The sequence below is a fragment of the Cyrtonyx montezumae genome, unplaced genomic scaffold (assembly GCF_038088225.1).
Source record: "Cyrtonyx montezumae isolate F1298 unplaced genomic scaffold, pur_monq_1.0 scaffold_4, whole genome shotgun sequence".
In the NCBI taxonomy this organism is placed as follows: domain Eukaryota; kingdom Metazoa; phylum Chordata; class Aves; order Galliformes; family Odontophoridae; genus Cyrtonyx; species Cyrtonyx montezumae.
In genome coordinates this window covers 16,757,621-16,780,135 of record NW_027072045.1, presented here as the reverse complement: position 1 = coordinate 16,780,135, position 22,515 = coordinate 16,757,621, and the positions used below count along the sequence as shown (strand labels likewise).

Sequence of the window (22,515 nt, the reverse complement as noted above, 5' to 3'; positions counted from 1 at the left end):
AAAGCTAATACATCATTGATAAAAAGCTGTTAGTCCACCCACATGGTGATTACAGCATTATCACAAATTCCTGTCGCAGCCTTGTACTCCGTTTACTTGCTGAATCACTAATATTAAGAAAATCACTTAAATGGATGATAAAATACAAGTAGAAAAATAAAAATCAGATTATTCTGTTTTTTGCCATGTGAACTTGGATTTTTTGTTTGTTTGTTTGTTTGTTTTGTTTCATTGTGATTCCTTTAATTTGTGTGGTAATACACTTTGGGGATTATGAGAACAGGACTCTGCCTTTGCATTCTACAAATGTAGGGCTTTTTTTTCACAAGCTATATTCATATTAACTCATTAGGAATAATCTAGCTGATCTGATTTTATGCTACTCTGAACTTGCCATTGTTACACATGCACGTACAGAATAGTTGTAAACATTTGGCGAAACTGCACATCAGCCCCTAAACACCACAAACTTCCATCCACACCAGTTAGTGGCAAGAGAAGTCCACTAAGAAAAATGGTACGGTGCTTCAAACAGTCTTTCCTCTTGAACTCAGTGAGAATGGAACCGGGCTTAGAACTATATGCAGATGGAATTGTTTTGATTAATTTTATTGTCTCTTCTTGAGATTTGACTGCCATGGAAGCCCTCAAACTTTTCACAGAAGTTTGAGAACATTGTTGCAGGGTGTGTAAGAGCAAACAGCAGAAAGAGCAATTGTCCAACACAATGTTGGTGTGTACACCAATTTCCTTTGCCCCAGCTCCTGGACACGCATTCACCTTCTTAATCCTGCCTGCTGTTACACCATCTCAGCTTTTTGGTAGCAATGCAATGAATCAGGCTGAAGGACTGATACAGCCGGAAAATACCTTAATTTTCTTGCCATACTACTTTACATCCCTAGCAGTTCTGTTGGTTCTGCAGCACATGAAGCCAGATGATGCAGTCATGAATGAACAGCTAGAAGCAAATCTACAAAGTGCTGTTTGTGAATGCTGAGCCAGGTTCTGAATAGTAGTAAACATAAGTTTATCCTTAAAAGAAAAGCCCTCCCTTACCTTGGGCAAACAAAGTAACAGGGAGTGGTTGGAAGGGGTAAAGTTCAATTTTCTGCTCTGTGTTTAAGCTGTGCAAAGCTGGCAGACAGGCCCTTAGGAAATGCTGCAGTCAGACTCAGCTGGTACAACTTGCGGTTAATCACAGGAAAGGCAAAAGGACAGAAACTTATAACATGTATTATTTCTTAAGGCCAATTGTTGAGTATATTCCTAAGAAATATTTGAATATCTCTAATAACCAACAAGCAGCATTTGAGACCGTGGAAGGATAGGAATGAGAACTGAGTGGGAAAAAAGGAGAGACGTATATTTACTATGCAGTAATGTCACCTAGTATTTACCCAGTGTTGCATCCTATGCAAATCCTGAGCTATTTTCCAGATCACACTGAAAGCTCACGTTGCTGAGTTAAACTGTGCAAGTTTTTGTGCTATTTCTCACTACGGTAACCCAATCCAGCACTAACAGTGCTAAGTACAGCCATTAGGTAACGGCTATGTTCAAACTGTAGGACTGAGGAACACTTCTTATTTCTCCAAGAGTATAACTCATTTTATCCCTACTTGGTGTCAAAAGCTAATCATACATCATGCTGCCCACCTTCTCCGTGAACGGGTGTGCACAGAAGTGAAGTCAAAAAAGGGCTGAAAGGGACACGGTTTCCAGTAGAACCAGAACTCATGTTACACCATCAAGACAGCCAGCACAACAAATGTTTGTCATGTTCTGCCAAAGGGAAAGAAGTACGTACTGTAGATAATGATTTATGTTCAAATACAAAACAACCAAAAATGTGTCCACTTTTGCTAGAGAAGAGCAGAAGAGCAGTGGATAGAACTGCTGGGGCTAACACTACATCAAGTGACTCCTGTAGGATGAAGCAGAAGCATAGAGAGATCCTAAGTTGTTACTAACCATTATCTTTGCTTTGAACTCTTCATCTTGTCATTACAAGCTTGAAGTATAGGGAAGCCCTGAAGATAAAGAACAAGAACGTGAATCTAAATCAATTTCTGAGACAGTCAGATTAGGATGTGAGGCCTGAATTGTTGTACCCACATCTGTAAGCACCCACATGTCTGCTGTAAGTGTCCTCAAGCACTTTAAATGCTACACACAGTCCAGCCATAAATTTATGGAAATTAGGCTTAGCATTGCTTGACAGTGTGGGATAATAAGCCAGCTTAGATAATAGAAAGTTTGTGCTGTCAAAAGAGTATTCAGGAAGAATCTCAAGATCTCTCTAAATACAAGTTGGGTAGGTTGTAGGGGTGTGGGATCTTCAAAGAAAGAGTGAATACAGGCTTGTGGAATCTTCAAACTGGCATTTATCTGTCTTCTGGCATCACTTCTGTCTTGCTTACACACCATGTACCTGATAGTTGTTACTCCATGGACCCAGCCCATCCCAGCACCAAGCTTTACTGCTGGCAGTGGCTTGGTCATGTCTTCAGGACAGAAAAAAATGCACCTCATCTCTGTGTTGCCTGACCACATCATCCAAATAGATGCAATAGTAGTCACATGCAAACTTTTAACATGATAAGAGCTTGAGATAGTCCTTGTGAAAAACTAAAATTCAGTAGCTATTGTGTGTCACACCTGCTGGGAGCTAGAAAGCCTTCCAGGTTGCTGGCAAGCACTGTTTCATTAAATCTCTAAAAACAAAGCAAAAAGCAATGCTGTGGCTGTCTGCAATCCTTAAAGTCAAATACATTTGAGTACAGATTAATCTGCACTTCTTAATGCTGAGCACTATGCTATATAGACAGAAAATCCATTTTCAGTCTAGCCCCTGAAAACACCATGCATCTTCTATCCAAAGACTATTTACACATCATGGGGACCTAGACAAAACAAAGTAAGAAAAACACACTGATTTTGTGAAAAATTGAAATTTGCATCTTGTAAAACAAACCAAGGAGACACATTCCCAACCAAACCTTCTGCCAGAAGTAGAACACAAATTATCAATTTATACAGGAATCTGAATATGATTTGGCAATAATTCTGCCACATCAGTTAGTACAAGAAGTTATCAGAACATTTTAATCCAGCAAAGTGCTACGTGTGCCCTCTATTGGAATCATACAATACATTGCATTTCCTAATTTTAAAGCTGGCTTTATAAATGCAATGATAGTGAATGAAATGTTTGCACCCTAGAAAATATGGATGTAAGACTTTGAAATAGTCAAGCAGAGATGGTCAGAGACCTACTCCTCCATCTGAACTGTCACAAGTCCATGGGACAAGATGGGATCCACCCAAGGGTGCTGAGAGAGCTGGCAGAGGGGATTGCCAAGCCGCTTTCTGCCATCAGCATTCCTGGTTATCTGGAGAGGTCCCACAAGATTGGAGGCTTGCCGATGTGACTCCCATCTACAAGAAAGGCCGTAAGGAAGACCTGGGGAACTACAGGCCTGTCAGCCTGACCTTGGTATCAGGGAAAGTTATGGAGCAGATGATCCTGAGGGAGAACACATGGCACGTGCATGGCAATCAGGGGATCAGACCCAGCCAGCACGGGTTCACAAAGGGCAGGTCGTGCTTGTCCAACCTCATCTCCTTCTATGACTGGGTGACCAGACATGTAGATGAGGGAAAGGCTGTTGATGTAGTCTACCTGGACTTCAGCAAGGCCTTCGACACGGTCTCCCACAGTATTCTCCTGGGGAAACTGGCAGCCTGTGGTGTGGACAGGTTCACTTTTCTCTGGGTGGAGAACTGGCTGGAGGGCCATGCCCAGAGTAGTGGTTAATGGAGTTAAGTCCAGCTGGTGTCCCGTTATGAGTGGTGTCCCCCAAGGGTCAGTATTGGGGCCCATCTTGTTTAATATCTTTATTGATGACCTGGATGAGGGGATTGAGTGTACCCTCAGTAAGTTTGCAGATGACACCAAGTTGGGAGGATGTGTCAAACTGCCTGAGGGTAGGGAGGCCCTTCAGAGGGATCTGGATAGGCTGAATAGCTGGGCTGAGCTCAATGGGATGAGGTTCAATAAGACCAAGTACCGGGTCCTGCACTTTGGCCACAATAACCCCATGCAATGCTATAGGCTTGGGGCAGAATGGCTTGAAGAATGTAGAGAGGAAAAGGACCTGGGGGTGTTGGTTGATGCTAAGCTTAACATGAGCCGGCAGTGTGCCCAGGTGGCCAAGAAGGCCAACGGCATCCTGGCCTGTATTAGAAATAGTGTAGCCAGCAGGAGCAGGGAGGTGATCATCCCCCTGTACTCAGCTCTGGTACGGCCGCACCTCGAGTACTGTGTTCAGTTTTGGGCCCCTCACTACAAGAAGGACATTGAGGCCCTGGAGCGTGTTCAGAGAAGGGCAACAAAACTGGTGAGGGGTCTGGAGCACAAGTCTTATGAGGAGCGGCTGGGGGAGCTGGGATTGTTTAGTATGGAGAAGAGGAGGCTCAGAGGAGACCTTATTGCACTCTACCACCTCCTGAAGGGAGGTTGTGGTGAGGATGGGGTGGGCCTCTTCTCCCTGATAAATAATGACAGGACGAGAGGGAATGGCCACAAGTTGCGACGGGGAAGATTTGGATTAGATTTGAGGAAAAAATTTTTCTCTGAAAGAGTGGTCAGGCACTGGAATGGCCTGCCTAGGGAGGTGGCTGAGGCACCATCCCTAGCGCTGTTCAAGAAGTGTTTAGATGAGGTGCTAAGGGATTTGATTTAGTAGTTTAGTGAGTAGGGATGGTGATAGTAGGATGGTTGGACTAGATGATCTTGTAGGTCCTTTCCAACCTAATGTATCTATGAATCTATGAAATAATATTTTATTGTAGAGTTTTCTGGTTATTATCTTGATTACTTTGATCTAGACTGAACACTGGTGAGAATAATGAAGGCAGTGATTGCTATAGGAGTGTAATGTATTTTGCATTCCTGTTCATCAAGAAAGTAAAAAAGCTCTTTACTCTGCCCCACCTCTTCAAAAACGGGCAGCCTCGGTCACAAAGTACTTGAGCAGCTGGATGCATTGCTCTGTTCAAGTTCTGGCTCTTGTGCAGCAGAACTTAAAAACAGTTCAGACATGAGTTCAGACATGAGTTCAGACATGAGAGGGCAAAGATTGCATTAAAATCATTTTTCTGACTCCTAAATGATGATTAGAAGTCGACTCAACCCAGTGCTACTCCAGGCAGCACTACATGCTGCTCTGCCTTACAGCAGTGCTCCCTGCCTGCCAGACATCAGAAAGTCAGGAGCACTACACCACGGCTGCTAGGGCACCAAAGCTTCTGGGGTTTTGGACCATTCCTAAATGTCATACTGGACTTTTCATTTCTGCCTGAATTATCTTCTTTATTAAATGGGAAATATTTGCACCTTCTATAAGTGCCTTTGTAGGTGCTGAGTGGAAATACCAGCACTCGGTCACTGCCAACCTTTGCAAGGAAGCTAGAGCCAGCAGATCAGGAGTGATGCATGAAAACCAGCTCCTGTTCTGAGCTTGGTGAGAGCAGCTAACTGCAGCTGTGCTGGGGAGGGATGGGCCAGGGAGCTGATAAAAGCTGGGCCATTATGAACAGCAGATGGAGAAAACCAGAGTGACTTGTTTTTGCCAGTTCTGAAGAGTGATGACAGGAAAAATGTCTCAAGAAAAGAAAATTATGTGATATCATTATTGATATGATATCAGTTCAGAAATTCACTAGAGAATAGGATGAATTACTGAAGCTGGTCAGAACAGAGCTACCACCAAATATGGTTTTTGCCTTTAAGCTGAGCCTCACTCAGCAGACTGAAACAGATTCTTTTAGCCTTATACATTTTGGAACATGAACATGATTTTTCTATTTAGTAATAAGTATTCATTTGTTTCTTGGCACAACGCTGAACTCATCTGTTCAATCATAAGAATTTATTCTGAAGTTATGATTCTTTCTGAAGGAAAATGTCTAGAAATAATGTAATCCTTTTTGTACATTTATTGCTAACAGAAAAGATTAAATAGAAGCAATTGAAGCAAGATAGTTCTGATAAAATGCATAGTTAAGAGCTGTTCTTTGAAAAGTAAGCTCTTCAAATTAGTTTTCTTTCATGTTTGTTCACATTAATGCTGCAGTTGAAGTAATAGTTGATTGAACCTCCTACACTACTTCAACCTCCTCATATATTGATTTTCATAGTTTTTCAGACTTTTAAATCTACCAATTATTTTTAAAATTTTATAATTCTAACATCTTTTGTACTCTTGTTATTAACAATACCTATTATTTACAGTAGACACGTGCTAATCACATTAATTATATGTGAAAAGGTAGATTTCTTTAAAAGGACAGCATTAATAAAATTGCTCAAATAAGGGCACAGTGCAGAAGGCAGAATCTTACAGCAGTGCTAACTACTGCTTAAGGAAGTGACAGAGACATTCAAACAGAGGTGAACCTCTAGATAGCAGGAGGTACACTCAGAAAAAAACATGCAAGTTTTGTGTCAGACCTGGAAGGTAAAAATATTGCACCTATATTTAAATTACTCCTCTACAATGATGTCTCCATGCATTTCCCATGAGAGAGATTTACTCAAGACATCTGCATTGAGAAGAACAGCTCACTAGAGTCTCAAGCAAATGCCTCAGTATCAGCTAGAAGCCCATGCCATGCCCCACACAGCATCTGCGATCTCCACAAACTCTGAAAATATCCAAACATTTAGCTCCAGATATTCTTGAGTTTATGTAGAAACAGTTGATTGATCTGCAGGAACCCCTGTGTGTGCTGACCTCTCTGGCACATGGAAATCTTGGGATGGAAACTTGGGACAAGAGCAGAAAGGGAGACAGGTTGCGCTCCTGTAAGTCTCCGGATCTGGATGGAGATGGTGGAGCAGGATGCAATGCACACCCACAGCTCTCTGTAGACAAAACTTCAATGATGCAATCATTAGGAGTTGGAACCACTCTGTTTAGATGGCATAAACCAGATACACAGAGAAGGCAGAAACTGCATCTAGAGAATTTGTTAACCACACTATACAAAAACACCTTAGCCTGGTATGAGAGGCTTCTCAAAGAAACACCACCTTCTGCTGAGCTGGTGTAAAATACCATGTTGATTTTGTGAAAATAGCAATAAATAAACGATGGCACTTTTTCTTTAACATTGAAACTTCTTCTCCAAAAAAAGGTTAATAAAAATATTAGGCAACTTCCCCTTATCCCTCAAGGATACTTATTTAACTGCTTAGTGGCCCCAACGTACAAGAACTGGTGTCTTTGCTGCTGGGTATCTGTGGAGAACTGGCTTAGGGAAGGAGGTTGCGTGTGCTTATCTTTGTAGCAGTGCGAACAAAACAGCACATTCGGATCACTGGGTTTTGAGAAGTGGTGCACTGTTGACCGGGCAACGATGAGGGAGCAAGTTTGTGGTGGAACCACATGGTCCTGGTATGTGTGGGAAAAGAAGAACTAATTGAACACTGCTTATCTCACAAGGATAGAGCAAGAACCACTGCTTAACAATTATTCTAAAAATAGCACGTGTTCAAGGGGTATAAAAGTATGTAACTTGTGCAATAAAGTTGGCTCAACTGCATAATCATACTGATGTCTCTCTGAGTCCTTGCACTGGCATCTTAAGAAGATGGTTCTGACGTGGCCGTGGTTCATCCTCCTGGGGTCACCGCAACAGGTATCCATTGCATTGTGACACCAGCAAACACTGTGGAAGAACAACTTGCTGGCAATTATTGTTCTCCTGCTTGTTGGTCTGAATTCAAGAGTTGATTGACAGCTCTCAGTAAAATCACTTTAAGAGCCATATTAATTTCAAACAATGTGAAGAACAACTGTGAATTCTATATTGGACATCACAAATTCAAACTACTTCTGTTGGGCATGAAGAGACAGCATGCTTTTGATACTTTGCTGCTTAGTTACTCTAACTAGTCTAGACAGCTTTTGAAACAATGAATTATTCAGTGAATTCCAATTCTACTATGCAGGTAAGACATATCTCTGTAATAAAAATGCTATTTAATTTCAACAATAAATGTTGGCTTCACTGTACAAGTAGATTAGCAGTTTCAATGTATGATCAGGTTAACAAAATTCACATAGCACTGAAAGCAAGAATAACTTACCTAGAGCCAAGATGATAATACACATACACATGTGTTTAAGTGCATGCTTGTGTAAAACTGGCTATATTTTTTAGTTATACAGGGCAAATTAAACAGGTAGAGAGACATTGAAGACAAAAACATAACTGAAATTCTACAGGATACTTTCTTCCAATGCATTTGAAGTCATTCACAAGCAGTAGTTGTAATCACAGAACCCAGTTTAGTGCAATTCACCTGCTGCCATTCTGTCCGTAAGGAGGACCACATTTGCAGAGCATCTTTTTACCAACACCTCAATACATCTTTACACGGTGTAATCACTTTCCATTAAATGATGTTACTTCACACGCTTGATTATAAAAGTTCTCCCTCATAAGAACTAGCTAATGGACCACTGTTGGCATTAAATCCATCTGACAAAGCAGTTAACGACTGGCCCTGGATGAGCGTGGCCTGCAGAACGCAGTCATTACCTTTTGGACCTCACAGCACTACATGCCTCCAGCTGAGCCTCAGTGTGGAGCAACTCTGGCAGGCAGGAGCACAGTGGCACAGCACATGAGGGCTGTGTGCCTACCCAGGAGGCATCTCCTTGGGCCTGCAGGTCGTGGCCTGTCTGATGGCAGAGCTAGACCTGTTGCAGTTATCCTGCCAGCCAGTGCAGTATGGACTTATAGAGGCTTGAGCTCTGAATGCAATAGTAGTATGCAATCAAAGGCTTAACTTTAAGTTCTATCAGACTTCTTCTTAACCATAATATGTGCCATAAATATGTGAGCACCAAGTCTTGGATGAGATAGCTTTACAAGGGAGAAGTGAGAGAAGCAGAAGGGAAAGAGAGGGAGAAACCAGTTTGGGTTTCTGACAAAGGTTTCACTGAGCAGACTTCTTTCTGATCTTGGAAGCAGGCAATTTCCCAGTACAACAATGACATTTCAAAAATGCACAATGTGGAGGGATTACATGTGTTTATGTACGCCTCACTATGTTTTATGTATATTCTCTGGGAAAGTTTCCTTTTGAGAAAGAATGAGCTTGCAAGTATTCTGGAGTCACAAGAAACTGATTCACCCAGGCTAGTAGCATCTTCTACAGTATTTTTCTCAGACCCTTTCTATTTTATCCTGGATAAGCTTAATGCATGGAACATCCACATCTTAAAAACAAAGCCTGCAACATTTTCAACTCACTGCACACACTGATTTTCACACAGTGTTGTGTTTTTCCCCCCATCTCTCTTTCCTCCCCCTGTGATCAGCTTACTTTCGCTCTGCTATGCCCAATATAGAAAGATGAGTCGGGCAGTGTTTCTATTCCTGTCATTGCCACTGACTCACTGTATGGTTTCTTAAGCATTTGCATTTTGCATCCTGGTATCTAGGAAGATGAACATGACTGTCAGTGTTTTCTGTAGGATCAGGGCATTAATAACGTCTTGCTTCTTGAACTCTCAGTTGTGCTTAATAAGAGTTGTGTCCACAATGCTGACTTCTACCAGTGAGACTATCAGTAGGGGCTCTCACTTCTACCTAGATTCCTATTTTAATTACAACTCTAGGAACTTAATTTTTTAGAGCTCTGTCTCTCAGCTAGATCTGACTTCACCCAGCAGTCTCAAAAATTCAAGGTAGGGCACTTGCATAAAAGTGTATGCACACAAAGCAGTATGAGCGCATTCACTTTCCTTTTTGATGAATGCTAAACTGGAGATAATACAGAAACAGGTTTTTCCACAGCGCTGCCTACCCTCTGCTACAGAGCCCTGTAGCAGCACTGCTGAACGTACAAAAACATTGTTCTTTCCTTTCTGGCATCTTTCTACCTTAATCCCATCTCCTGTCATGTTTACAGTTCTTAACAGCCTCTGTTCTACAGGATCATTTCACTGATTATCAAAGAAAAGTAAACGTACTGAATAACATTAGCAAACACGTAGAGAATTCTTACAAAGATTTAGTTCTTAGCACTGGACAAAAGCCAGAGACCTATGACAGCTTGCAGATGCTGACAAAATCCACACACGTGGAAATACAGATGGCTCCAAATAAGCCAAGGTGTGCAAACCGCTTGCATCTTACAGTCTGTGTTATTTTAACAAAGCATATATTTTACCAGAGAACATTCTAAATTTTTAAATAATGAGCTTGTCTTACAGACAAACACACTTACAAGGAACGTATCTCAGTTCCCAGTGACACAGCAAGAACAGTGCGTGGTGCTGCACTATGAAGAATCTGGTCTCCAAGGCACAAAGCAACTTGGATCTTAAAAACCACAACCAAACGTTAACAATCTGTTAAGAGCTGACACAATGCAGCCAGCTTATTCCAAACATGCTGATACTCACAAGGTAAGCTGCCAGCTTTACTATTCAAAATTTGTTTTATATGTTCCAGTCTCTATCTTAACTACTAGGAATATCTTCACTGTACAATGGAAATCAGATAGCTCCTGGCTTGGTAATTATTTACATTGACACTGGTGGGTGAAGTAGTTTTAGCTGGAGGCGAATAAGAAAAAAAACAAAACCTTGTCTAGAAAGAGGTGCCGGTTTGATGTGTTAAGTAACAATGAGCTGATCTTTACTATTCCCATGCCAACATATTTTTTGCAATGGGATTATCACACATTCTCAAAAAGAAAGGATCATGCCCTATCTGTGTTAGGACACCTTCTCTAAAGCAGGCTGTAAATGTCTGCAAGGCACATTTATATAACAGGTATGTCATTATAAAAGCGAACACAAATACTGAAATGCATCAGGAAACACCTTTGACTGAAATCTCCGCTAGCAGTTTTTGGGCACTAATTTCTGTGGGAACGCACGGACAGCCCTCTGCCAAAATAAAAAAGCCACACTGGAGAGGTCTGAGGCTTCCACGCTCCAGGTTTCTTTACTCGAAACTGAAGAGTAAAAATAGAGTTGCTACACTGTGGTGAGAAAGCAGCTTCCACCCAGATTTGGTAGCGCTCAGTGTAGGCAGATGCCAAGCATTACCCTGCTCTGTAGCAAACCAGCCATCTCATTGCAGCCTCCAGCAGCCGACACTCGGGAACGTCTCCCCGGCACTCACGCAGGAACACGGCGAGCACCGCGAACGCTCCGACGGGCACCGCTCCTCCGCTGGCAGGCGGCCACGGCTCCTCCCAGCACGAAGCAGCCCTCGGGGGACCATCCGCCCGACCTCCGCACTCCTCGACGATGCTAAGCGGCGAGCCGGTGCCGCCGTCCAGCAGCCCCAGAGCAGCACGGGGCACGGCAGGGAGCGGTGAGTAGCCCGAGGCGCGGCCGGAGATGCCTCCGCGGCCGTGGGGTGCCCCATATGGCGAGCGTGGCGGGCAGCCCCAGGGCGCTGCGGGCGCTGACTGGCTGCCTGCTGGGTGCCTTGGTGCTGGGCACGCTGGTGGGCAATGCGCTGGTGTGCCTGGCCGTCCTGCGCTTCCGCCACCTGCGTACCAAAGTCACCAACTGGTTCGTGCTGTCGCTGGCCGTCTCTGACCTCTGCGTGGCCGTGCTGGTGATGCCCTGGAAGGCGGTCACTGAGGTGGCTGGTGGCTCCTGGCTCTTTGGCAGCCGCTTTTGTGACACCTGGGTGGCCTTTGATATCATGTGCTCCACCGCCTCCATCCTCCACCTCTGCATCATCAGCCTGGACCGGTACTGGGCCATCGCCAGCCCCTTTCGCTACGAGCGCCGGATGACACAGCGCCTGGCCTGCACCATGATTGCTATGGCCTGGGCCCTCTCCATCCTCATCTCCTTTGTCCCTGTCCAGCTGCGCTGGCACAAAGTCAAGGACAGGAGGCAACCCAGTTCACACTGCGACGTCAGCCTGAACCGCACCTATGCCATCGCCTCCTCCCTCATCAGCTTCTACATCCCTGTCGCCATCATGATCATCACCTACACCAGGATCTATCGCATCGCCCAGGCCCAGATCCGCCGCATCTGCACCCTGGAGCGAGCAGGAGGGCAGTGGCCAGCACACGGCAAGGAGCCCACCTCCACTCTGCGGAGCTCCTTGCGCAAGGAGACCAAGGTGCTGCAGACCCTCTCCATCATAATGGGAGTCTTCGTTTGCTGCTGGCTGCCCTTCTTCCTGCTCAACTGCCTGCTACCTTTCTGCCAGCCTGAGACCGACCGCAATGGGCAGTCACCCTGCGTCAGCCAAACCACATTCAATGTCTTCGTGTGGTTCGGCTGGGCCAACTCCTCAGTGAACCCAGTGATCTATGCTTTCAATGCAGACTTCCGTCGGGCTTTCAGCAACCTACTGGGATGTCAGTGTCTGTGCTGCAGCACTCCAAGGGCTGCAGTGGAGAAGGTCAACATCAGCAATGAGCTGGTCTCCTACCACCAGGATACCACCTGCCAGAAGGATGGAGCCACTGCCACCATGCCACCCACCACTGTCACAGCCTGGGTGCAGCCCATGCCCCATGCAGTGAGCCAACAGCAGGAGCACAGAGAGAAGTTCTCCAAGGAGGAGAGGCCTGGGAGTGCCCCAGCACAGGCTATCCCAGACAGCAGCCCCAAGCGCTGCCATGAGATGGCTACTTCACAATTGGACTGCAGGGCAGAGCTGTCTCTGGAGACTATTAATCCCTTTACTGGGGTTAGCAGACACGAGGGACACTGTCACCTCATTCCAGAGGGATAAGTAACTGCGTGTTTTACACACAGATCCATCCCACAGGGACAGCTCTCTGCCTCCGCATAAAGTCAGGCTATACTCCTGACAAATTCCAAACCAGAGGGGATGGGAAACATTATTTTTATCCCGGGGGGTGCGACAGGACTCCATTCCAAAAGTGTGCAGCAACCACACATTGACCTCTTTTCACTGCCACCTTCACCCCTTACCTTCTTTTATGGTAGGCAGACACCTCCCACGCATCTGTTTGCTTCCACTCTTCAGTCAAACTTGTGATACTGAGAATTGTGTAACAACACATCTTATATCGCAAACTTACTCTTAGATGTAGTTTCTAAAAACAGTGTGTTCTTCCCCTCCCTCATGGTTTCACATCATATAGCTACTTACAGGTCTGAAAGTTTTGTTTGGTTTTGGTTCTGGGTTTATTTCAAAGCTGTGTGCCTGGATTTATACAGCAGAATCTGTGTTTAGGCTTTAAAAATCGTTCAGTTAAAACATCATCTTATGTTGACTCAGAAGACTGCTCAACCCCTGGAAAAATCCAGCTGCTGTTATGCAGGACCCCAAGCACAGTTTCAGGTGTTGAACTTCAGGATCAGGTCAGTGACAGACCTTGGCTCCTCCTGCTGATTACCCACTTTTCATTTAATGTCACCCACCAATCCAGCACTTTACAGCTGTCACTTAGCATGTTCAGTGCCTCATCTGGGGAGCAATACTGAACAAAGCCAGTATTTTCTTAAAAGAGATTTCTTAAAAGAGATAGGTGATCATTGTTTTTGTAGGTTTGATTCCCTCAGTACTCATATAAACTGTGCATGGATTCAGAAGCTAATGGGTCAGTATCAATTTGTTTGAAGACTTTGCTTGCTACGTTTCTTCCTTCTTTTACAAATCAGAAAGTCATATGGTAAGACTGGCATTATCTTTTATCTTCTCTGAAAGAACAAGACTACATTTGAGGGCTACAAGGAGTCTCATCTCACCCCTAGTGCTCCACAACAGAGCCATCATGGGAATGCCCTGGCACCCTGATACAACAGTCCTGAAGCACAGCCCCTCACTCCTGCCACACTCCTGTCTCTGGTGCAAGAAATTATCGTTCACAGGAAACTTTAACATCTATTTTTTAGTGTGTGCACAGTCACACTGTCAATAATAAGACTTGTTAATTAATGGAAGGGAAAAGTTTACCTTCCCACAAGATTTGCTCTGCATTTGAGAGCTGTCTGCCCTAGCAAAACTTTTGGACTCAATACATATACTGACGAAAACATATATGAAATAATATGTTGCAGAAACAAGGTGGTGAATGTGTTTGAGTAGCATTCTCTTAAGAATAATCAGCAGCAATGCCTGGTAGGTTTGATTTAAGAAATTACATTTGTGCTAAGAATGGAAAAGGCTTTTTGTATCAGTTCTTATGGTTATGTTTTAAAATACTATGAGGTCAGATTGTACCGAGGAATGAATGGGTATTGACTTCAGGAAGAAAACAGTTTGGCCTTTACTTCCAAAGCTTACTACATGGACAATTTAGCTCTGCTCTTTGTAAGGGATTCTGGAGAGATTTCATAGAATTGTAGAAAGTTTGTACCTAATTTATAATGGTCTTTACTGATGTGCAGATTATAGACATTACAATATTCTAGAGCTGTACAAACTGTAATAGTAAATAAAGTGCAATGCTCAAGTCTGGAACAAACTTCAGAAATACTGATATTGTATGTATTATTTTCCTAAACTGGGGAGGTTCCCATCTGAGAACTTCACTACAGCCCAAACAGAAATCTAAGCAGTAAACGAGCAAAACCTGTGTTCCTAAGAGCTTTTCTCATTGATCAACTGTGACTTCTGATTGACATTTTTCTTTTAACAGAGCAGAGTTACATTAGGCAAGATTCAATTAAAACCATTAGGGTCAAGCGTGAAGAGATGTATTAAAATTACTACAAAAAGCCAATGGTTCATTCCAGCAGGATTTAAAAGACAATCCATTCCTATTTACACAACTGCAATCCCTTAGAAGACATACCTTCCAAAGCAGAACTTCAGCAGCACTGTATATGCTTCTGGGTTATAACTTCCAAACAAATCACAAATAGTGAAGGCATTGTTTTAGGGACACAGGGCTGTTACTGAAGCACACATTTCACAACTCAGATCAATAAACACCTCTTCATGCACTGACTACATGTGAGTTATTTTCCTGCTTGAAAGCAGTCCAGTTCCATGCTTAGCTCCATATGTATGCTTAACTCCAATGTATCATTAAGGTCAAGATGATCAAAAAAATAGCCTTTAAATATCTGCGGTGTCAAAACGGTCCAACCTAACAGATGCCATAAACACTTATTAGCCAATGTCTAAACGTGCTAATTAAAACATCTTCCAGCTCCAGCAAAGCATACCTTTCAAGGCCTTATTATGTACACCAACTGCCTTCTCTGCTAAGGCAAATAACTCCTGCTACCTTTTCCTTCTGCTAGTTGGTGGGAGGAGCAGCTCATGGTAAAGATCACAGAATGGTTTGGGTTGGAAGGGACCTAAGATCACCCAGTTCCACTCATTCACAACCGCACTGGGCAACCTGTGCCAGTGTCTCATTGTACACAAATTTTCTGAGATTGCCATTTTCTAAGAAGCCTGCTACAGCTGCAGCATTGCCCCAGCACGTACCTGTTCCAGGAACTAGAAGGCACTGAAAAAAAAATCACACACTGCTTGTTTGGCATGAGTAAACATGAAGCCTTGCAACACTACTGCAATTCAAACCTTATCAACAAGAGAACAGTCACGAAGAAAACTCTCTATCACCCAGTACTTGAAACCTGGGAAGATTTCCTCCCAAACCCCTTACCACCCTTCTACCCATAACCTAGAGAGAAATGCTTCTGTTTCACTCTTCATCTGTCTTGTTCCCAAATGCACATGGACATGCAGCTACTGCAGAAGGGTTTCCAGCTTCAGCTCTTCCCACAAAATTCCATCATTGAATGATAAACAAAGCATTAGAAAAGAAAACCAAAATGAAACCATCACAGAAATAAACATGCTTCCACCATCTCAAGTCTAAGCTGCCACTTCACACAGCAAAAACCAGCACAGTCATATAGATGCTCAGATTTACATTCATATAAGCTTTTCAATTCTTCCACTTGGATGTTTTCATGATGGGCACTTCACAGAAGCTGTGACAGTTCTGTTAGCCTTCACATATTGCATAAAGTGATTCCAAAGTATTGGAGGAGATAATGCTTTTCCAAAATTAGTCTTCCTTCCTCCTCCCTTTATTTCTTCCTAAATGCACTTATTTGCTTTACTGAGTTGAAAATATCTATGTAAAAGAAGCCAAGGTCATATCTCAACTGTATATATATGTATATATTTATATCCTCCAGGCACTAAGATGATATTTTAACATTGCATTTAAACCTTAATTTCAGTGAGAAACAGCTGACCTAGGTAGCAAAAGAGAAATCTGTTGCACCACTCGATTGTCACAAGCATCTGTTGCTTTGATGTTGCCAAAAGTCACACCTCTCGTGTTGGATTTCAGATGCTGCAGCTACACACACCACATTAAGTGTATTTCAGTTGGTTGACTTTTTCCTCAGTGAAAACAACGTTGAAAACTTAATTCTCTCCATAAGCTGCTTTCTTCCTCAGCTGGATGGCTGAGAATCACCACCCACCGCCCCAGGCTCTGGTGCCTGGAAGTAGTTTCAACACCACGGTTACAGGTCAACCACCACCAAACTATTTATCTCGCTGTTATAATCTAAGACATTTTACTGAAAAAGAAAACACACCTTCTGTGCCCTTCCCCATGCACAGGGACACGCAGCAGGCTACTCCTATTCCTTAGAGTTTCATTTTAAGCAGTGGTTTAAACTTACACCAAAGACACATCAGGCATAAAGATGTTAGAGCACAGATCTCCTAGCATATTTGGCTTTAACAACTTTCTAGTAACTCGGGTCTGGGCTTGTTGCCCTTTGTCCATTCTTGCCACCTGTAATGACAACAGGATCAGTGCAATGAGGTGTTACAAAGAAAGAAGAAAATAGCATGCTCACCCATCTCCAAGGCTCGAGGCTCCCAGGAAAAACCCCACAAAGGAGAGATTTCCAACAAGAGATCCTTCCTCAGTAGCAATCAGCTCTTAAATGAAGTCTAAGAGGGGTTGAACCCAGCTCCATCTGTTTCAGTTGCACAGGTGAATTAATTGCCTTCACCTGCGCTCCCAGAGCTGACCAAGTCCTCTGCCCAAGAGCTCAATCAGTGCATTGACATTATAGAAAACCCACGCCAGGTGTCATTCACTACACCCTCAGTCCATATTTTTCTGTGCTAATTATCTAAATCATAGGATAACTGCCTCACAGTGGAACTTCTGTAAACATTAGGAAATATGTAGCAACTTCACGGGGCTTTGTTGCCTTCCCTGCTTTTACTTCCAGTTGCATATTGTAAGGCTCCTGTTTTGTCCTCAAGCTTCAGCACCAATCACTGGTGTTCACTGTGGGGCAGTCCGACCACATGAGCTGCTTCTGGACCCAGTGTGACAGTGCTTTACCCATACGAAGCTCCACTGAAAACTTCTATGGACAGAGCTGCAATAAAAGTTGTGCACCACTCACATGTTTCAGTAACATTTTAGAGCTGGATTGTAATGACTATTTAGCTAGCTTGCTTTCAAGGAAAAGAGAAGACAGCTGCCCAAATGATTACATAATGTGTACCTACATGAGGCACAAGAAAGCACAATGGAACAATGTTAAGCAAACAGGGTCCAGTTGGAGCACAGCTAACTTTGTGCTTCTTTCAAAAGCAGGCCAGGCTTCCTCTAACCTAGCCACTAACACTGTACTGCTGACAATCTATGCTACCAAACAGGCATGTAATAGATTTACAGTTATTTGTGGTCAAATTCATTTCCTGGACAGAGAGAGCACCTCACCTGTGATATTGCTACAATCATACTTACACATCATAGCACATCTGGGGCTTGAGTAGGAGTAGGAATACTGATAAAACATTATCACTTTGTGCTGGGCTGATATCTGACCCAAGACTTAGGTAATTGTTATTTCATTGGAGGCACAGGCCACACTACTACTTACTACTACCATCTCTCTGACTTCCAGGTAACATGCAATAGATGCTTATCTAAATAAACAATACTTTTATTTTTTATAGAAACAAAATTCAATTTTGCTTCTGAGTAATTCCCTTTGTGAATTTAGCTCTAACTTATGGAGACAAGCAAGCTGGGCAAACAAACATTTGAATTGTAGATGTCTTGTTGAGCGTTAGTGGTTGTCTTACTTTATAAGGCTGAAATGAGTAGCTTTGGGGTGATACAAACTGAGCTCAACCAATGCTTCAAGTAATATGCTTTCATACACATTCCCTGCCATGTACTGCTGCACCCTACTGCCTTACAGCAGAGTCAAAAGGCTGTTCTGGTAAAAACACTGATTAAAGATTAAAGGAATTTATATAGAATAACAATACAAGAAAGAGAAATAACCTTGGAGACTGAAGCAGAACAGTGCCACAGGGGAAAGCATTCATGTAGTTTAATACTACTGAGTACTGACATTAACATTTCAGTATTACCTAGAAAAATCCTACATTTCCATTAAATAAGTGCTCATCATTCCCAGGCTCAGCTGCACCGTGGTTGCAATGAAATGTGGTTCCTCCTCACTAACACTCCAGTGATCCCAAATTTGGCAAGGGATAGCATGCGTTAAGAAAGGAAAAACTCATCACGGCATACCACTATTAGGTATATTATAGCTCTACTAAAAGACAATATCAAGCTGATTTTAACTTTTTAATACAAGAGCCGTGAACTATAAGTTCCCAGAGTTGACATGGACTTGTATAGCCTGTGTATTCTGGCCTCTTAAAAATCATTACTTTGTAGGCAGGGCCTGCTTCCTCTTTTGATGTCATATAACAGTGTTCTCCTATTGCTTCAGATGCATAGATAAAACCTCAACATAAGCATCAAAATAAACACTATTCTACAGTCAAAATGTGCTATATGGGGGGGGGGGGACAGGACATTCATCATTAGAAACATGACATCTTTCATAATTATCTTTTGACATCTACTCTTCTTTATAAGTCTGCATGCCAGCACACATTGTGGAAAACCAACGTCCAGCCCTCAGACTGTTAGCAGCTTGATGAAAGGATAAAGCTCTGAATAATTTGAACACCTGAACAGGTGGTTCAGGTTGGGTACCTGACTGAGATGACAAAATACATTATTCACGTTACTTTTTTCCCCCTAAAATAATAGGCTACTTGTTAACAAAATAAAATGTTTTGTCAAACCTACAGGTCAGTTTCTTTATAATACATATCCCATCTAGGTTCTCTGGAATTTGTACTGGAAAATCACAGATCAGACCTTTTGTTCTAGCAATCAACATTTTAAAACAATCACATTGCAATATTTAGATTTGAAACTATCTATTCAAAGCATAAGATCTTTAATCTATTTTCAATAAATTAGTCTTCCACTTACTACTCATTTGTCAAATAATTACCATTTTTATTTCTTTTTTGAGAAAACGTGCTTCAACATTTTCTTTTAATGAAACCTTCAAAAGTAACATTTTCAGAACGTGAAAATTCTTCACATTTCACAACAAGAAAAATAAGAAATCCCACCTCTGAGTTCTCTTGGCAGTCTGTATGCGTTTCCTCCCACAGAGGGAGGACAGGGAGCTCATGCTGCAGCACCAGGTTTTACACCAACAGCCTCCTGCTATCCTCACGTTGTGCCTGCTGCTTCTTCAACAAAATTGCTCTCACACACCATCTGATACAAATATTCTACGCTACCTTTTAAATAGCTGATCTGCCTCATTTAGCTCTCTCTCTCTTTTACTCTTTGCTGACTTTTCTCATTTAAATTATGAAATGAAAACCTTTCCTAGCATGCTAGTCATCTCCACCATACTGTGAAAGCCAGAAATGAAATAACCTTGAGATGCATTTCTTGTGTTACAAAAAGCTTCACTTTTCTAGAAGCATTCCAAAGATTTGTTTTTCCTTTGGTGTGTCTAAGAAAGGGAATTAATTTTCACCCTATAGCACTTATATGGTTTTTGACTTAAGTATTTCTATATGTTGCTAAAACAATGAAAAATATATTTTCTGCCTCTTAAAATGAATTTAGGATAACCAGCTAAAAGTTCTAAGAAAGAGGGTCTTTTTTGGTATTCCAGTGAAGTTCTCTTAAGCAGTAGAAATCCTTTCTCTCTGTGATTTCTTTTACTATGACAGGGTATATGATGAGTTATTTTGAACCAGATTAAATAATGAAAGAAGCAAAGCTGAAGTTCAGCCTTTCAAAAGGCTTATGCTTTTGATCAGCTGATAGGAAAGCCTGGAGTGGTAGAGGTATTTCAGCACAGCAAGCTCAACATGGGGCACTGTCAGCGTCTAGGTAAGTCCATTATTTGTGGAATGAAGACATGAAATAGCAGTCACATGGTTTCCCTGAAAGGTGACAATAAATCTCTGACATATATCTGAAAAAACAAATGAAGAAAAATCCTAAGTTTTTTGAATAAGTGGAATTTCAAATAAGAAAAATTACATATGTACAAAAATTAGCATGTACTTGTATATCTCTTATCAAGAGTACAAACAGTCTGACTGGATAAAGAGCAAGATGAAGCAAGGAATGAAAATGCAGGATGCAGAGAACAAAACAATTCCTACAGAGCAGTGGAACGACTATCAAAGTCCCATTCACAAAGATCTGAATTCCTCTGTGAAAAACAGCACTGGAGAACACCAGATGTGAAACTCAGATCAGCCTGTGAAAAAAATAAAAGCCTGCATGAGTGAGAGATGGAAAAGGTGGTTAATATTTTTGTTTAATCCAATGAATTAGGGACAGCGTCTTATTCTGTGGGGAATCTGAAATGCACTACGCTGATCTGGCCACCAAGAGGGCATTCAGCAGCAGCACAACCTGGTAGCTGAAAGGCAAATTTTAATCAGATTCTGAAGCATAAGAAACTGTAAATCTTAAATCTCTGATCAATGCTACAAATTTTCCTTATCATCTCTACAATTTTTTGCAAAAATCAGTCTTCTTAGATGAAAGGCTGAGTAGAACGGAATCTGTTTGTCATGGAAGATAAGAATCGGACCACAAACAGCCAGAAAACCCAGACAAAGCCTTCATTCTGACCTCGGAAAAGCACTTAAGCATGTTCTAGAAGAGGCTTAGAGGAAAACAAAATTTCAGCAAGGAAGTCCTCGCTTCATTTTACTCCTGCTGTACTCTTGGAATCAGGACACAAACCCCCAAAATTTCAACTGTCTGCAAGTCAAACCTTCTAATAATATATTAACCTTCAAATACTCTTACAAGACCTCTCAGTAGCCATGCTTATTGACCACCTTGTGTTTGAAGAAAGATGCTACATGCTTAGTGACTTTGCCTTGAAGTACTCTATAGCTTGGAGAGCTGGGTACCCTGTGGGGTAGGCCTAAATTGTCTTTCTGCTGGGAGAAATTGAGACATCTGCCTCCTCATAGCTCTTCAGCCACCACTTCTTGTCTTTTACACATGCAGAGCTTGGCAGAATGAGCCTCTCAATGTTGTCTCCCTGCAGACAACATTTATTACCACATAAAATGATTTTATTCTCTTGAGCCAAAAGCAAGCAATCTGAAGACTGGCATCTCAGACAAGTAGGTTAAACACAGCTACGTTCGTGCTGTGTATTTAAATTCAGATTTGTGAATCATCATTCTTTACACCACCCACTTCTCTGAAAGGGAACTTATGATGACAGGACTGGAGGCTGTGGCTACTTAACACCCACAAAGTAAGGCAATAATCATTGCTGCAATCTTACCGGCTCCAGTAAGAGGAATAAGTATTATTCTTCCCATTGACTGGAACTCAATTGAATTTTGAAAGATCATAATTCTGAAGTCAGAACTCTAGCCCGATTGCCTGTACAGTACCTTCTATGCATGCAAAGTGGCCTATACATGGAAGAACCCTTTTTTGTCCAAAGAGTTAACAAAATAAATAAATAAATTACAACAACAAATAACAGGATAATTCAGCCACTGGTAAAATAACTGTCATTAAAGCCACAGACCGTGCTTCTGAAATGGAAAGATGCATTAGGTGACAGCTTTATGAAGTGTTTGAATGTCTTCTATTTCAATATTCTATATAACTATTTTCCCCTTTTAGTACTTTTCTTCTTCAAGTTAATAAACCCACAGCTTAAAATGCTTCATCAGAAGTTACATTCTTTAGGTTTGTAGCATTCTCACTGCATTTCTGACCTCAGTCCAGTTGATCTTTGACGTAAGTGCTTAAAATTGCATGCAACACCCCAGTCAAAGGCTGACTTCGAGTATAAGTGATACCCTTGATTCCACCTGCCTCTTTTGTAGTTCCACTACAAATGTCTCCTGTTCAGCTTGTGATTCTCCACAGCTTTACATGGTTTTCTGCAGAGGTGTCACTCAGTCAGCATTCCTCACCATGGAGCTGCACAGACCATACTTCTCTGCACTGAGCTGAATCCCGTGTTTTAGACTGCTTGTGTGAGTGCTTATGACAGCTTTAATCCAGATTCCAGCCTGATTCCAAACTGCAGTCTAACCCAGCACATCTGTACTTCTTTCCAGTTTCTTCCTGTATGAGTCATG

General features: G+C 42.3%; 2 protein-coding genes across 2 annotated transcripts in view; one reads left to right on the top strand and one right to left on the bottom strand.

The window, feature by feature from the left end:
* TNKS2 (tankyrase 2) overlaps positions 1-22,515 on the bottom strand; it is a 71,776-nt gene that overhangs the window by 5,232 nt on the left and 44,029 nt on the right. The window lies entirely within an intron of this gene.
* LOC136054782 (D(1) dopamine receptor-like) lies at positions 11,464-12,801 on the top strand. Its single transcript, XM_065746168.1, has one exon. It carries the CDS (start codon positions 11,464-11,466, stop codon positions 12,799-12,801), a length of 1,338 nt encoding a protein of 445 aa, XP_065602240.1.